Source organism: Spea bombifrons, chromosome 6, assembly GCF_027358695.1.
Source record: "Spea bombifrons isolate aSpeBom1 chromosome 6, aSpeBom1.2.pri, whole genome shotgun sequence".
NCBI classification, from domain to species: Eukaryota; Metazoa; Chordata; class Amphibia; order Anura; family Pelobatidae; genus Spea; species Spea bombifrons.
Genome location: NC_071092.1, coordinates 13,349,800 through 13,367,179, shown reverse-complemented (window position 1 = coordinate 13,367,179; position 17,380 = coordinate 13,349,800). Strand labels below are relative to the sequence as shown.

Here is a 17,380-nt window from a genome sequence, read left to right as displayed (position 1 = left end):
TAGCACAAAGTCCAAGACACATTAACATTGCGCACCGTATTTTTTGTAACTGGATAACTTTATGTATAAAGAACGTTGAACGTCGTTTAGGTTTTATAGAACTGTAAGAGCATGCGTAAACCCTCACGGAAACGTTCGCCACAGCAGGCGTTTCGTGGGCAGCCCAGGATAATTCCTGCGGTTGAAACAGGCATTCTCTGGAACAGCTCTTATACTCGGGTCCTTGCTGTAGCTGAACAGGCGCTTGCCCGAGCAATCACCTGGTAGGGTCCTAGCTGCGGCCCAAGCAGTCGGGAGGAGGCGGAGAAGATGGCGGACGTGTTGAGTGTTCTGCGTCAGTATAACACCCAGAAGAAGGAGATTAACGTAAAGGGGGACGAAGTTATCTTCGGGGAGTTTTCGTGGCCAAAGAATGTCAAAACAAATTATGTTATTTGGGGGTGAGTTATGCAAGTAAAGCGGCGCAGAGGGTCTGTGTTCTTCCTGGACTGGGGGAGAGAGAGACATGTGCAAAGTGTGCAACTGTGCATTTATAGTTGTGTATGTTCCTTTATAACGAGCTGGACACAGTAACGCTTTATTAATTATCCATAGTACTTAAATATGTTTACTTTATCCTTAAAGTTGTGTGTATGTTTTGTTGTGCAAGGCATGGCGCTTGTTTTAGACTGATGGACTTGCTACTTTTATAGTAAGCATAATATGTGGCTATTTCTGGGATGATAAGAATGTTTTTCTAGAAATATATATTCTGAACTCTTATTTCAGTGTTTCTCGTACTGTCTTGTTACGGATACTGGTGTGTATTTACACAGTGTTTACACGTAACGTATACTCAGTTCATTTCCGTATGGCTTTATTTCCATGAGCTTGTGGCATCACATGTGTCCCCTGATGTTTGCGGGACCCCCTCCTAATAATGGATATGTGTGTTTGAGACCTAAGTTCTTCCCACCGCTGAAGATTTTCAGCTCTTTCATACAAAGATTTATTTATGGTTTATTATCATGAACATTTATTGTTGGATATGGTGACAGTAAAACGATGACTTCTGCCTGTAAGAATGTACCGCGTGTTTAGGTGGTTAAAGTGAGAAGCTACCAACCATATACCCTTTTGAAATTGAAATATGAGCAACTTTTATTTTCTGGCGCTTTTTTTATGAACGTTGGATAATGAGCTTTTATAAGGAAAATGTGTCCATCTTGTTGGCCCCCGTCTAATGTTTGTTGGCTTTTGATGATTGGTTCTTCTGATAATTATTTGATCTTTCAAACTTTGCATAAGTCATTTCTTACATGTTCGTGTCATAGTCCTTAATGGAATGTGTTTGCTGGTTGGCCCTTTCCACTGGTTGCTATGGTGACAAGGCCACTTCTCACTGTATCCATTGCACATCCCTGTGGAACATGGTGGCTTGATATAAATCAAATAATCACAATACTTCTGACAGATGGGTCAAGACACTGCCTTTCATCAATGTGTGTGCGTGTATATAATATATAATATATAGTATGTTTATTTATATACACCACTAGGTACATTTTGTCCACTACCAACTTAGACATAAAGAGTGACCTTCCCATAAGGTTTTGTGGACTGATCCCTTCTTTATATTAAGAAAAGGCACATTAGTATAAGTAATGTTTGTGCTCTGTGCCTATTTTCTTTTCCTCAGTGACTTTTCCTATGGACCTTTTTAAAATGCCTTATCAAGTTTGTGTCACTTAAAAGGTGATAGTTGAGTGGAATAGTCTCCCTGCAGATATGGTAGAAGTTAATACTGTGAGGGAGTTCAGCCATAGGCCTATCCCGTTTGTCGGAATATAAGATTAACGTTTTAGTATTTAGAACAGAAATAATAGGCAGGGTAGATTGGTTAAATAGTTCTCATCTGCCATTTGGTTCTACGTTTCTAATATCGTTTGGACAAGAGGTGGACATTTAACTGGCTAGTCCCTTAATGGTCCCTACTATTCCATAGGTGTAGAACGTTGGGGTGCTGTGCATTACATTTTGTATGTCAACATGTGCATCGGACGTGTCTCAAAAATTGATCCGTTCTTATAGGGGCGTAATAATCCACGTGCTTTTGTAGTCTAGGACGAAAGGAAGAACAAACTTGTATTAAAACATATTCCAGAAAAATCCAGATATGGTCTATAAAATGCTCTGCAAAGATTTAAATTATTTATTGTATATGCATTTGAAGGATATATATATCATTATATATAATATATATGATGTAATCTTTTATACTATATTATACTACGTTTTCCATGTTTGTTTTCTCCATCAGTCGACAATAAATTGGTCGATGCTATCAAACGTGCAGTAATAGCTATGTTACTTCTATTTATTTTTTAACCAATAATAGCAAGGTTAAGACAAGTGAAAATATCATACTACAGGTAATGGCGACTTGTGATGCAACAACAGGTGTTAAAACCTGATGGCGCGGCTCCAGAAGTGATGAAACAGAATAGCAGGCTTAGTAAGCATATGTAGGTCAAACTGTTGCCACCACTTCATCATTGGTTAAAAGAAATACGGTAACATGTCGTTTCTGCTTGTATTAAAACCGTAATGCATTACTATATACAGTAATCTGTGTAATTCATTTATTTGTGTGATCTGCATCTCGGTGTATGGTTCTGTCGTATTCACCAAATAAACTTTTTTTAAATATGTTTTTTTATTTATGATAGGACGGGGAAAGAGGGACAGCCCAGAGAATACTACACATTGGACTCTATCTTGTTCCTTCTCAATAATGTCCATCTTTCCCATCCTGTGTATGTGCGACGTGCTGCAGTAAGTATGTCTTTTGTCATTATTAACTCTCATAGCAAAAACTATAACTTTAAATGTTTTTCACATGGCTTCCAGTGCTTTTGCGTACTTAGTGTTTAAAGTGGATCCGTTATGTTATACACCGCCGTTTAAAAGTTTGGGGTCATGTGTTGTCCGTTAAAATAACACAAAGTATATTGAATATCTTCATAGGTGCACGGTGGCTCTTTAGTGTTCCGATGATGCATTGTGTTGGCTGATCCAAGTTTATGTTAATAAGTTTCACTGGTCATAAGAAAACCCTTTTGCAACTATGTAACAGCTAAAAAATGTTTTTCTGGGAATCCCGAGTGTCCCGAAACTTTTGAACGGTTGTGTAAATATGGCGGGAACCCACCGCTTACTCTTACAAAGATCTTTTTTAATGGAAGCTTTTCTAAGATGCAGAGAGGTAAGCGGATAACCTAAGGACGAGCAATTTAACTGCCTGTTCTGACAGCTTTTGACAGTTTTCAGAAGACAGACCCTTATTTTGAAAACGGTTAACACTTCCTTGGCAAAAAGCACAAGCTATATATAGTTTCATTTATTAATCTACAAACGTAGCGTTTTCTTTTGATTGTGAACCTAAGTTTATGATGAAGGATTTTTGTGTCCCGGAATGTGTATTTGTAGGATTTCATGCAGCAGAGTTACCAATCTTAAGTTTTGTTTGTAAATAGTGTCTGTTTTTTTAAGACTGAAAACATTCCTGTGGTCAGAAGACCTGATAGAAAAGATCTTCTCGCATACTTAAATGGGGAAACATGTAAGTAGCGATCATGCCCACGTGTAAATCTGAATTTAAGTTTTTGCAGTAGTTCTATACATTTTCCTTTTCTAATTTGAGTCTCACTAAATGCAAATCGTAGTGATAAATAGTACCCATCTGATTCAATTCTACACCAACGATGTTACAGCTTAGACTCTGAAACTTCTGGTTACGTTAATATTTAGTGTCTTTCATTCTATGGCCTGTGCCTCAGTAAATATGTAGCCGTTTCTTGTTCTTGACTGTGTAGGGTCTGCTTAGCTGGGGTCCGTTATAGCAGTGTGGTCGATGGAGACAAAATATAGTAGCAATTGTAATTTATAAAAGCTACCGTTTAGGTATCCATATGTTGAGCCTGTGAACATTAAGCTTGTCAAGAGATTGCAAGAGATTGTGATTTATTTTTATTTTTAATTTGCAGCAACATCTGCCAGTATAGACAGAAGTGCACCACTGGAAATTGGTCTTCAAAGGTCCTCACAAGGTATGCAAATCATCGTCATGCACTTATACATTTTTTTTATCTAGCTTTAAGCAGCTTTTCAGAATTTTCTGATTTGGCTTTTTGTAGCTAAACGAGCTTCAGACGAAAACTCTGCGGAGGCAAAGAAACCAAGGGTAGAGGTGAGTTTGTACATCAAGCTCCTTGATGTTATTCATGTTACCAGCGTGGACTTGCTTGCACAACAGGAAGTATGGAAAATACTGGGGGAGTGCCTTACAATTAAGAGTAATGTTTGATTACTAGTAGTCTTGCATGCTTGAGTGGTATCAAGGGTATCAAGATCAAGGGCATTGATCTTTTTGCCTTTATTTATCATTTTTGCCAAACCAGCTATGTCTGATTTAAGTTATTCTGGGGTTGCTTTTTCAATTCAAAAGTTTAACCCTTTCAATGGCCAGGGACATTTGTGTGTATTGAATACCTTATACCTTAACCGCAGTGTCGGCCATCCATAGACTAAGGTATGCTTTGAGAATGGTTAATAACCTGTTATGTTTTCTTAGGATGAGGAACGTGTCCGTCTTGACAAGGAGCGTTTGGCTGCTCGATTGGAAGGTCATAAAGAAGGCATTGTGCAGACAGAGCAAATTCGGTAAGATTACAAAGTTCTAAAGCGTTAAGCATTCGTTATTCTTCAGAATTAACTGAATCGGCTGGAGTCCCACTGAGAGCCATATTAATACTAGTTAATTCATTCATTGGTTCATTTTCTGAACTTTCAATAAATGTGTTATTTATATTCTGTGACCAAAAGTACATGACATAGAATGTCTGTATGTGTTTTCATTCAAATTTTGAAAAAACAATGGACTGACAGACCTCAAAACAAAGCTTAACTAGAAAGTGTATTAAGATGGAGACCCATCTATTGAACCATGACCAGCTTTGGTGACTTATCAAACCAGAAAACCAGCGCCTGTTTAAGTTCAAAATTACCATCAATATAGTGCCAGTACATGCAAACCTTGTTCCAATCTTGATAAGATAACCATCATCTTGCTGTGAGTTACACAATATGAAGTAATACCATGGCAACAAAAATCATTCTACAAATGTATGTAGAATGAGCCATTTTACTATGTATAGAGATCCCTGGGCTTTAATATTAGTGCCTTATTTTCCTGTAGTCATAAGTGTTGATTTGTATACTTGAACCCTCTAGAAGAGACTGTTTGTGTAAATAGTTTGTTCATCCTAATGGCAAGAATTTAATGTGTTTTACAGATCTCTGTCGGAGGCAATGTCTGTTGAAAAAATTGCTGCAATCAAGGCAAAAATCATGGCAAAGAAAAGGGGCACCATTAAAACCGATCTGGATGATGACATAACCGCCCTAAAACAGAGGAGCTTTGTGGATGCTGAAGTAGATGTTACCAGGAGCATTGTTAGCAGGGAAAGAGTATGGAGGACCAGAACGACTATTCTACAGAGTACAGGCAAAGTGAGTGTTTTACTAAACAAAACGGCTGCTAATAAGCGCTAAGAGTTAATTTATACAATATTGTGAAGTCGCTGTGTATCCCCCACACTAGTAAAAGTGAGTGCTGCCAACTAAAGGTCCAACTCCACAAGTTGGCCCAAATAGAAGTGAATTAAAGGAAAAGTGGCGCCCATCTAAAAATAAAATATACTTCACAATATGTGCTTCTTTATGGTTTTCAAACTCTCAAGCAGGGAGATGAAAATGAAATAAAATAAAACAAGTTAGAGGATAGTAACGTTTTAGAAAGCAATCGAAGTATTTTAGTGAATATAGCTGGTAGAATGGCCCCTTCCTTTAGTAGGGCAGTTTCTGCTCAGAATGGTACGTACAGACAACCCCTTGAAGCGGAAAATCAACGCTCCAGGAAGGGGTTACGAGTTGGATCTCAGGAGAAAGTGAAAGTTACGATCGTAAACTTTATAAAATAGTATAGAAAGTGAGTGTTTTCAGTAATGGTTGCGGATCTATTTTGCTGTTACTTGTTAGGAGACGTATGCATATATTTTGTATGCTTTTTTTTTAACAGAATTGTTTTAATTTACTAATTTTAAAACAATGTAATTTATTACTCTGAATAACTGTTGTCATGTATATATGGTAAGGAGCTTGCTCTATTTTCTTGTAAAACGAATGATCCTCAAGCAGTTTTTTATTTTCTGATATCTGCAGCATGTAATTCTTGTTTTATGTTTGTAGTTGAACATAGTTCTCTTTGAAACTGAACTTTTTTTACCTTCTCCTTATTAAAGGACTTCGCAAAAAATATTTTTGCTACCCTCCAGTCGGTAAAAGCAAGAGAAGAGGGCCGTGCCCCTGAACAAAGACCTACTCAGACCACAGCACCAACAGTAAGTTGCGTTGGAGGGGTGGTGTGTGTATTTACTCCAATACAATCTACTGCTTTAATTTAGCGGGGTTGTGCTATACAGGTTCACTCCCTCCTGTGGCACCCTTTCATACCCCTAGTAATCTAGCACGTTAGACACAAAGGGGAGCTCAGCAAAGAGTTAATTATGCCTACGCTCTACCTGAAGGAGACTGGGGAATATGGGTATATAACACACCGATCAGCCATAACATTATGACCACTGGCAGGTGACGTGAATAACACTGATAATCTTATCATGGCATCTGTCAGTGGGTGGGATATATTGGGCAGCAAGTGTTAATTTCGTCCACACAGTTGATTTGTTAGAAGCAGTAACAATGGGCAAAGATCTGAGTGATTTTGACAAGGGCCAAATTGTGATGGCATCTCCAAAGCTGCCGGGTGTTACCAGTCCACAGTGGTCAGTACCTATCCAAGGAACAACGGTGAACCGGCGAGAGGGTCGTGGACTGCCAAGGCTCGTTGGTGCATGTGGGCGCGAAAGCTGGCCCATGTGTTCAAATCCAACAGACAAGCTACAGTGTACCCCGAATAATTCTATAAAATAGTATAGCCTCTGGCATTAAAACTACACTATAATCCTTGTTGGCCTCCTTTTGTATGCTCCTGCAAACTCAAGTCTGTATATACCCAGGAGAACATTTTGTACTAGCTGCTGCCTTATACTTCACAGATGATGTTCCTATAATTTGTTTTGAGTGAGGCAACTGCTAATATAAAATGTTTTCCCGGGCATTTACTTGATGCAGTTTATAGCAGTCTGTTTTATATAATATAAATCCAGCCATTTAGACTATGCTAAAACATTTTAGCCCCCTGACCCTCTAGTTTTATAATATGACCTCTAATTATGTAATGTTCTAACAATTCTTCTCCTTTGAAATAAACTTCCCTGCTGTACTTTGTTAAATCCATGTTTTTAAATGTTATACATGAGCTGATAATTACGTTTGTACTATTTATGCATATCTTACACACACACGCACGCACAATCTCTTCTTGTAGCAGGCTGATATATTTTGTACATTGCAGGATCCAACATTAAGGACCAAGCAACCTGTTCCAGCAGCCTACAATAGGTACGATCAGGAAAGATTCAAAGGCAAAGAAGGTATGTAAGATACGTTTGCTTTATATCACTTACGGTTTTGTGACTTTTGGTAGAATGGTCCACAAATGTTGACTCCTTGTGACTTCTTTGCAAAGTTGTTGAGTTGTGTTCACTCACCTAGGTGTTTGTGGAGTTGCATGTTTCATCCAACCACAAGTAGTCTCTCCTATTTAAGTGTTGCCAAGATTACAATAAGCAAGTCTAGACAAAAAAATGTAACGCGTAAAATGAAAATAACAGCGCCTACCAGTTATCTTTAAAAGACCAATTGACTTTTTATACGAAAGGTCTTGCTTTTCAGTGGTAACCTATAGCATGTTTCACTTTTCTTTCTAGAAACGGAAGGCTTCAAAATCGATACTATGGGAACGTACCACGGCATGACGCTGAAGTCTGTAACTGTAAGTTTGACTGCTGGCTTGTTATTAGGGCTGCAACTAACTATTTTCATTGATTAGTTGGCCGATTCGATTAATCAATTGGATAAAAAATAAATGTAAATTTTTCATTTATTTAGAATAATTTAATGAACAAACTGGATGTTAAAAACAAATGCAGAATAAAAAAACTGAGAAAAATGTATTATTTCCCAACCTGCCCCTGCCCCGTTATGCACGTTTGAGCCAAGGCTTGCCACACTTGCCTCACAGATATGCCTTATACCCTCTATATGCTTTATACCCTTCTATATGCCTTATACCCCTATATGCCACTGCCCCCCCCAAATATGCCTTATAACCCCTATATGCCACTCTGCACAGATTTTATCGATTAGTTGCAGCCTTAGTTATAATAGAAATGTGAAGGCTCTGCAAAAATAAGATACTATCGCAAGAGCAACTGAGTTTTTCTGCAAGCTACTCTCCAGTTTTAACTTGGTACAGACAGTGTAAATGCCGTCTCCTCCTTAAAACCTGGCCATAGATCTGATCTTTAAATAGATAAAAAAGGTTGAACTGGCAATGCATATAATGCGCGCCTAAATGAAGAACTCAACATGCTCTTGTGTTAAAATGCACTTCTTCTCATGGCAGTTAGATGGCAGTATTCTTCCAGTTTTCTGCGTGAATGTTGATTAATTCAGTGAATAATGTTGGTTTTTGTTAAGCCTATTCATAGCAGAGAAAAGCATGCAAATGTTATCATTGGCCAAATGTATTTACTGCTCATGCCTGCCTTGCTTTTGAGGTTACCTTTTTAAGAATTATAAAATCTCCTCTCGACTTGCATGTTATATAAAGTTTTCATAAAACAAATTGAATTGATTTGTAGAACATTTTGTGTTGTAGAGCAGGGATTTTTATTTTTTTTTTTTTTTTTTCTTCCCCCCAATCATAATTTTATTTTTGTATATCACCCACTGGTCCTTTTCTGTGTGTTATTGTACCTGTCAAAGAGTAATTTATTTCAAGGTTTTGTGGTAATAAAATTTCAGCATTTACCTGGACTTGTTAACTCTCTCATATACTGTGCAGTCAAACGTTAGTGCTAAAAATAAGTAATCCTCTTCGATTAGTATATACATACATGCATGCACTGCTCATGGAGACTGTGTGCAAGCTGCCTCTACCACCATGGCTTCACACATCACAGGTGCCTGGATGCCGTGCACCTACGGCACCCCCTGTAGCCAATCGGGAAGGCTGCTTGCCGGGGGCCAGGAAGTGATGATTTATAGTTGTCCTGCTGCCTGTGGTTTGGTAAACCTTACCATACACTTACACACTGTAACACCATGCAGTAGAAGACACACGCTTATGCTTACAAACACTAAAAACTTACTGACACATTCTATGTTCATGTGTACACATGCTAAAACCATACAATACACACTATATGCTAATATACTCTCTAATGCTATACTGTAGCATACACAGCACCATACATGCTAACACCACACTCTTATGCACACACTATCCAACAGCATGCACATGCACACACGCACTGGCTAACATAACACTAACACAATGCGCACACACACACACACACACACACACAATCTGGCACTGCAATAAAGTAGACATTCTGTCTCAGGCACTGTACATTTACACGCTCATACGCTACCCCCTCCACCCTGTGGGAGACATGATACACATCTGCCTATCTGCTGCTATCGTGAACCCGGGATCGAATGCTTTTGTGCGGAGGAGCAGTGAAGTCGGTTATGATAGCCCCAGTCAATCAGAAGTTGAACTCTGCATTTCGTTCCAGTCTTCTGCTTGGCGTCTTTCTTGCTGCCTCTGTAAAATGAGGTTGATGTGTAATCCTTCCCAAGTTTTGTGTCTGCGCTTTTTTTTTTTTCTCTCCATACTTCTTGGCTCAAGTCTGCTTATTTGTGGTGTGATTCAAATCTATTATTTGTTTTCCTGGCTATTTACAGTCTTTAGCAAGCATAATTCAGTACATCCAAAACAAAAATGACATTCTATAAGTATACAGTTTATAGCAGTGTGATTTATTTTATTTATAGGTGTGTGTCTATGTTTCTATGTTTCTATGTTTCTCCACTTATCTACCTTATGTAAGGTAAATCTTCTGTTACATCTCAGCCTCTGACCCTCTAGTGTTATATTATGACCTAGCATTTTTCTTTCTTTTTATTTATTTTTTAATAAAACTTCCGTTCTGTACTTGTTAAATCCCTGTATTTAATTATTCTCATACATGAGTTGGTGATCATCAGTTTGTGGTATTCATGCTGTCTGCTCTATTTGCAGGTTAGGTTACACAGCTATATCTAATTGAGTAACTTAGTTGGTTTAGTAACAGATTTTTTTGTCTTGTACATTCAAACCTTTGTGTTTTCTATACATTTCTTAGATAAGATGAAATGCAATAACGGAAGTGATTTTTTTTTTTTCTCAATTTTTAAATAGCATGATAAATCATAGTGCCTTGTGCTATATTGTAATAGAAGGTAATGGCACATAGTAACTGCAGGAAAAAGCAGTAGAAAATAATGCAGAAAATATTTGCTTTTAATAAAAACATAATTGCCAGTTATTGGTATTTTCTTTCAATATGAGACATAATAGTTCTATGGTGTGTGGGAACGATACAATAGAGGATTTTCCAAGTCTATTATGCCCTAGTTGGTCTACGCAGTGGGATGCATGCTGTAAGTATGGGATTTCATCTATGGAATTATCAGTCTATTACCGCAGTCTTCTGTACCTTACAAAGACATTAAGCTAAGTTGAGTCTGACGCTGGTAATGTACCATTAAGCACAGTCCTATTGATAAAATAAAATACAGAGCGTTTAATCTGGTGTGATTTTAGTCGATGTCCTGCCAACACCTAACTCAGTAAATGTATTAATGTGTGGTTTTAAATTCTTCCCTAAGAATCGGGGCATTTGAATCGCGTAGCAAAACAAAGCCTTAGTAGCATTCAAAACGAGATGAGTCTTCAGATCGCACTATTTAAATACTTTGCAGCTAGCTCTAAGAACAGTTTCCATGGTAATTTTGTGCATTCATCTGCTTATTTTCATTTTTTTGATGCAGTTACCTTTTACATTTTCTCTGAACCAAATAATCGGATACCTATGGACAATGAAATTTGCTGGCAGGCTGCTGGAGCAGAGAAATACACAATGCATGAAACCAACACCTAATCCTAAATCTAAAGCCATTTCCCTGAATATGGCTTACTCTGTATACATACTGATTAACCCATAGCCAACTCATATAGAATTAATGGTGTTTTGAGCAGAGAAGCAGGCATCTCCTTTCCGTGCTTCCTGCTTTTTATTGAAGCCATACTTCTCTTTTCTGTTGTATCTTGCGATAATATAATTGTAGGAGACTTGTGACCGTTATTTATTATAAACATTGTTCGCGAGTTTATAGTCTGTCTCTGGTTTAGCATCACGCGCTGGGAGAAACGCTAAATAGTTTAAAGTCTGGCAACTCTACTCTGAATCCGTCGCTTTTCTGATCTTTTCTCAATCCAATTTATTGTTTAATGCCGCCGGTTTTTAAGAGGCTCCATTAATTCCCCCTTTCGCTGCAAAAGCTACCCAAAAATGTATTTAATTTTGTTGAACACAGCAGCCAATTGCTTGTATGCTGGCAAAACATCACTGTTCTGATAGCATGTGTGTGATTGGTGGATTTCCCCTGGCTAGAATGGGTGTTCTACTGAGCACGTGCGAGAAGCATTCTGAGATATGCTCCCTGATTTCAGTAGAGGCAGTGGGGAAGGCGTTAAATGAGAAGTTTTATTTTCTAACTCTATTCACTAAAGAATGACGGTGTGGATGCTGTTTTAATGCCTTGGAGCCCATGCACTAAAGAAATAAAAATAGAGTTAGAGCGCCCGTCTAAGCCAGGAATGATCTCCTAGGATTGAGTCTCTTTTCATATTGTCTGCTTCTGCCAGCCTGCATGCGTTCTGTTGTCTAAGTCTGGTTGTTGCATTTGGTTGGGGTCTGTAAGAGAATGCAAATGACTCGGCTTGCATAGATGACGATGGGATTTGTTTTCCAAATATTAACATCCTTTGATAGGACAACCATCCAAATACATCATTTTGTTACAGCCGTACCGACCACAGAACCGACAAATTTTCAAACACCCGTTTCTTTATCTATGATAACGTCGCTGTTTAATTGCTTAGAACAAAATGACTGTCCACGTCGTGGCGCAAGGGCTGGGTAAGGGCTTCTAATACCCTTTCCATTTCTGTCTAAAATATTAGATTTCCACATGCTTTTAACCCCTTTAGGACAGTGGGCGGTCCCTAAACCCATTGAAAACGATGCATTTTGAGCTCGTACATGTACAGGCTTTGTCATTAAGGGGTTCAAACTTTTAATTTACTACTTTGCCAAACTGTACTTGCCTTTACTGACAAACTACAGTGTATGTATATATTATATGTGGGTGTAATATATAATTATATATATAATTATATATATTTTTAGACATTGTAGCTCCATGATGTTATAAATGGCACTATTACTTTGCCTTTGTAGACTGATAAAGTAGAATCTGGTTCATTGTTGGCGTCTGGCATGGTTCAGGTAGCTCTGTAATTATGTTGTCTTATGTTGTGTTTATATTGTGCTGATTGGGACCTCTTCATTTGCTCAGACTCGTTACTTTTTGCTTTTTATCGATAACTCCTGCGTTCGCTTTGCACGTGTAGCTTCCAGCTGTCCGATTCTCTGGATATGAATCCAGTTGTCCGTTTCTAGGATCCTAACGGGCTGCGTGACTAAACTTTCCTAATCATGTTTGTGTTCGGTTGTATAAATGAAGTTCTATTATTCAAAATGGCTTAGTGGAATGGTTTGGTCGCTTAGTCTTCCAGTCACCCATCAAACCACGTATACAAAACATGCATCCGGCAAGCTGTTTGCTAAATGTCAAATTTAACACTTTGTATTTTGTGAGAACGCTGATAAATATGATGCATAATAATTTAATTTTGTTTATTAGTAGAACAGAAAACCCACATTCTAGTCACAAAGTATAGTTAAAAATAATTAACTTTCTTAAAAAGGTTGGCTTAATATAAAGGCTTAGAACTAGCCCAATATTGTTTTGTTTTGTATTCTTAATGAATACTTTTGAACGAAACTTTTTTTTCTTCTCAATTTGTCATTATGGATACTTCCATAGCGTCTTTAGAGAGCTGATTGTCCTTCGGTTCTTTAGAAACAAAACAGAATCGCATAGAAATAGATTGTAATGGAATCTTTCCTGAATGCAAACAGTTTTTAGTTCCTTCTTTAGGTTTATTGTGCACACGTTTGGTAATTTTTCTGTAAAAAATTCTCCACTTGAACATCGGTTACTTGATACTAATTTGTGTAGACATTTGACAAATTAAAATATGGCTTTTCTACACAAGGCATAACTCAAAACGGTTTTATTTTTTGTGTTAGCCATATTTCTAAATATTGTGATACATTTTTGTTTCTATGTGGAAAACTTGACCAGTCGCACTTTATTGGCACATAAAATATAGCAGGTGTATCACCAAATTGTGCATGCTTCTTATTGCACATATTAAACACACAACATTAATTTCTATAGAGTTATATAATTCTGGAAAATAAAAAAATAGTTGTTTTTTTTCACCCCTATTTTGTGAAAATACTTACAGTCCAAATAAGCTTTTTACTCCACTGCACATGCTCTCATGTTTGTCTTAAATCGCACACAATGTTAAATATTATATAGATTTTTTTTTTTGTATGGTTTTTCTCACTTCTAGTGCATTTTGCGATGCCGGTACTTGCTAGCTTTTTCCTTGGCTGCATTGGCGCAGGCGTTGTGCTTGTTCTGTTGCAAATGGTTCCAGTATTTAATCAGTTCTCCTGGCTGGAACTGGTGAGAGGTAATGAGATGGCTGTATTTACAGCTAGAGTAAGAAACTCTCCAGTGGTTGAATACAAACTCATTGGGTGGGGGTGCTGGGTCAATACGCAACTTGGCTAGACAAATACCCACATAAACATCTTCTAGGTGCAACCTCCTGATACTTAAGGAGACCTTAAATATCTTCTCTGCCAAGTCTCCAGAGAACACATAACCAGTCCCAGAACAAAATACAGGGTAGCGCTCACTCGGGTATAACTCTGGTGGCATGTACCACTTACTGTCTTTGTTGCGATTGGGTGCGTAACCTCTCATTAGATACCCGGTGAAAAACTTTGTTTTTGGTGGAAGTTCTGGTTTGAGTAGCTTGTTTATCAAGTATTCAGTGTTGACAAACATATCGCTGTCTGTTTTCATGACGTATTGGACATGTGGACAATATGTGGCTACCCAGTTCATGCCCATTAAGGTTTTAATGGTCAGGTTGTAGTAAGTGTCTAAATATTCCTGCTGAATGATGTCGTGGTATTGGCGACTTTCTTCCATAATGGCCTGCTCCATTAATCCATTTAGCTTTGCGTTTAAGCCCAGCAGGAAGAGTCTTAGAATTTGTATTCCTGGTGCAAGGCTTTCATTTCCCCACGTTTGTCTTATAGCTTGTCTAGCTTCCGTTTGCCTCGGTTCTGCAGCTATCAGCAATACCAGAAATGGATTTTTGCCTTGACACTTGTCTGGTTCGTTAATCACGTACTTATAATGGTACACATTTTCACGGCCGACACCATTTTCACTGTAAATGCTTCCGTTGGTGCTCAGCGTGTTCTCCAGTCCTGTTACCCCTTGCTGTAGCAGCTCCATGTTGCTTACGTTGGACGCTGTGTGGGGCTTCAGTGTTTGAGGGACCGCATCTTTCCAGATGTTCCTTAATGAGCTGTTGGTTTCACTTTTGGTGGCTTTAAATCCACGTGTTGTATGAGTAACTGGGTTCTCTTTCAGTCCAATTCTCCCAGCAAATGAGTTGTGGTGGTTGAAAAATAAAAACATTGCAAAAAGAAACACCAGGGATAAAAGGCCAGTGAGATGGGTGCGGAACAGGGACCTCTTGCTATTCCAGCTCATCTTGGCAAAGAAGCAGTGGCGTCTCCTCCACTGAAGCATACTGTTGGCAACCAGATGTAGTGAACTACATCTGCTCAAAAATGCTGGCTTTATTCCGCAGACAGACACTTAAATAGCAACTGCTATTCCTTGGTCATCATTCCTCAATTCTTGAGTGGCTTCCTAAGTAAAGATCTGCGGAGTAAAACAAGACAATGTTAATTGATCATCATTTTAACCCCATTCCATCTGCAGGATCTAATGAATCGTATGTTTGCTGGATTAAATTCATGTTTGAAATGTCCATATTACGACGTTATAGCCAGCCTTACTGAAATTCTATAGAGCCGTTTCTGGATGGAGCTGTTTCCCGCCCTTGCTCCTCTTAATGTCTGCCTTGTGATATTGATGCCTGATTTACGTTTTGATGCTTTAGGGCTTGGGTGCTTCAGGTATGGTTTGGTAACCAGCTGTGATCCTTTTAAACAGCCGGTTGTTTGCAGGGACTGTCATGCTCTGAGATTAGGAGGCTTCGGGAAGGCTGATTGGGGCCGCATTGTGTTAGTCACAGTACACTGCTTGGCATGTTTTCACTCGCAGCCGCTATGTTCGAAAAGTCAATGAGAAGATGCAATTGTCAAAACTAATTTTCAGGGTTCAGTAACTCCCATGTTAAATGTGAAATTTAAAGGAATTTAACACTCGATGCCCAAACGAATGCCTGTAGCAGCGTTCATTTAAAAGATTAGTGCTGTAAATTGATCTCCTTGTCCTGTTTAACTGCAAAATGTTGAAATATTTTAATGCTTGATAAAGCATTTCACTTGGTTGAACTGCCTTGCCATATCTGATGCCTGTTATTACTGCTTTCCTCAAGAGGGCACTAATGCTGCATAATAAATATATATATATATATAATATATATATATATAATTTATTATATCTTAAAAAAATGTCTGTTTTACATGATGCAAACACATTTTAACAACGATGCTGTAATTATATATCAATTAAAGGCATTATCGGTAGAAAAATAGATTGTATTTGAAGATGCCCTTTCTGCAGTGGATAGTCTCTATTTGTAGTTTCATGGCTGTGGAAATGCATTTCTTTTTAATAGGCCCATTGTGCTGGGAGTGATACTATTTGCGCATTGCTTTGAATTGCTTATTTTCTATTTTTATCAGTGCTTACCCGCTATCCTTTACTTTTCTGTGGTGCAAAACTTTGGTTTAACAAAACAAAAACGACTTTGGATAGTGTTTTTTGTTTCACAAGCTAGAATAAAGTTAATAATTTGTCCCTGTATTATTGTTGGGAGGGTGTGTGCTTTTTAAGGACTTTTAAGTTTATTGTGGTACTGTACAATTTTTATTTTCTTTTGTTTAAAAAAAAAAAAAAAAAAACCCCACTTTTTTGCCGAGATGAGAAATCTGGGTTTTCCCATACATTGGGCAATCTGAGCAGTAAAATTGCATAATCTCAAAGGCAGCAGAAAAGTTACTCCTGGTTTTTAGTTTATGCCGCTTTAAGGGTGCGAGTTCAGATCCAGTGCATTATTTTTGGTTGAAGCCGGTTCCCTGTTGTCGGGTTTTATTCTGTTACTTTTAATCAGTTCTGCTTAGTAACTTGTTCTAAAGAATTGATGTACTTTGTGGCATTTGGGTAAAAAAAAAGTAAGATTGTATGAAAGGTCTTTAAAGTGCCTTTACTGTGTAGGCCTCTGTAACAAAATGTGTTAATCTAGCATTCAGGGTTAATATCTGTATATTGCTTATTTACAAAGTGTTTTTTTTTTTGTTTAATCTTCTTGCACTTTGGGCTGTGTTTATGTCTATACCCAATTTGCTTGCGTTTTGTGTTTTTAATGTTGTATAGCATGAAATATACATTTTTCTCGTGTGTGCGTGCAATCTTGACCTTTTTAATCTGTGCTCTCGTCTACCCCATGGATTCATGTACTGTAAACCTATTTTCATTACACGATAGCTCAGGGCAAAGTGAATGCTCCTTTGTATTGGGAGCACTTGCATGATTTACTATCGTATTCTCATTTGTAGAATACAGAATTCTGATGGATTTTAATACTCTGCAGCGTCGTAATAACATTTCTATGGAAAAGCAGTGTTCTGTTTTACTGTTAAGCTATATAATGGCGATTTGCTATCTTGTGCAGTTTTCATATGACATGCACCCTTATTTGCTTTTTAATTTATTTTCTAATTACGCTAAACCACTTTTCAATTCCTCCTCCTTTCTGGTCTAATTTGGATCTAACCTATTCGAATGATTCACTGATCTCACCGGCTTGCTAGTTTCAGTGGAGATTTGATTACTTCAGATAATGGATTAAATATGA

At 37.9% G+C, this 17,380-nt stretch overlaps 2 protein-coding genes across 2 annotated transcripts in view; one reads left to right on the top strand and one right to left on the bottom strand.

The window, feature by feature from the left end:
- Positions 1 to 262: 262 nt before the first annotated feature.
- CDC73 (cell division cycle 73) overlaps positions 263 to 17,380 on the top strand; it is a 34,956-nt gene continuing 17,838 nt past the window's right edge. The window contains exons 1-10 of the mRNA XM_053468778.1: positions 263 to 440; positions 2,709 to 2,814; positions 3,532 to 3,601; positions 4,026 to 4,088; positions 4,176 to 4,228; positions 4,613 to 4,701; positions 5,334 to 5,550; positions 6,342 to 6,440; positions 7,514 to 7,592; positions 7,929 to 7,993. Of these exons, the coding sequence (XP_053324753.1) occupies positions 310 to 440; positions 2,709 to 2,814; positions 3,532 to 3,601; positions 4,026 to 4,088; positions 4,176 to 4,228; positions 4,613 to 4,701; positions 5,334 to 5,550; positions 6,342 to 6,440; positions 7,514 to 7,592; positions 7,929 to 7,993 (972 nt within the window). The 5' untranslated portion in view covers positions 263 to 309. The remainder of the gene's footprint in view (positions 441 to 2,708; positions 2,815 to 3,531; positions 3,602 to 4,025; positions 4,089 to 4,175; positions 4,229 to 4,612; positions 4,702 to 5,333; positions 5,551 to 6,341; positions 6,441 to 7,513; positions 7,593 to 7,928; positions 7,994 to 17,380) is intronic.
- Positions 13,197 to 15,189, bottom strand: LOC128499839 (beta-1,3-galactosyltransferase 2). Its single transcript, XM_053468779.1, has one exon. The coding sequence runs from the start codon at positions 15,079 to 15,081 to the stop codon at positions 13,816 to 13,818; it is 1,266 nt and encodes a 421-aa protein (XP_053324754.1). The 5' UTR covers positions 15,082 to 15,189; the 3' UTR covers positions 13,197 to 13,815.

Excerpts from the sequence above, each read along its gene's own strand:
- LOC128499839 (XM_053468779.1), bottom strand. The coding sequence starts at position 15,081 with ATGCTTCAGTGGAGGAGACGCCACTGCTTCTTTGCCAAGATGAGCTGG.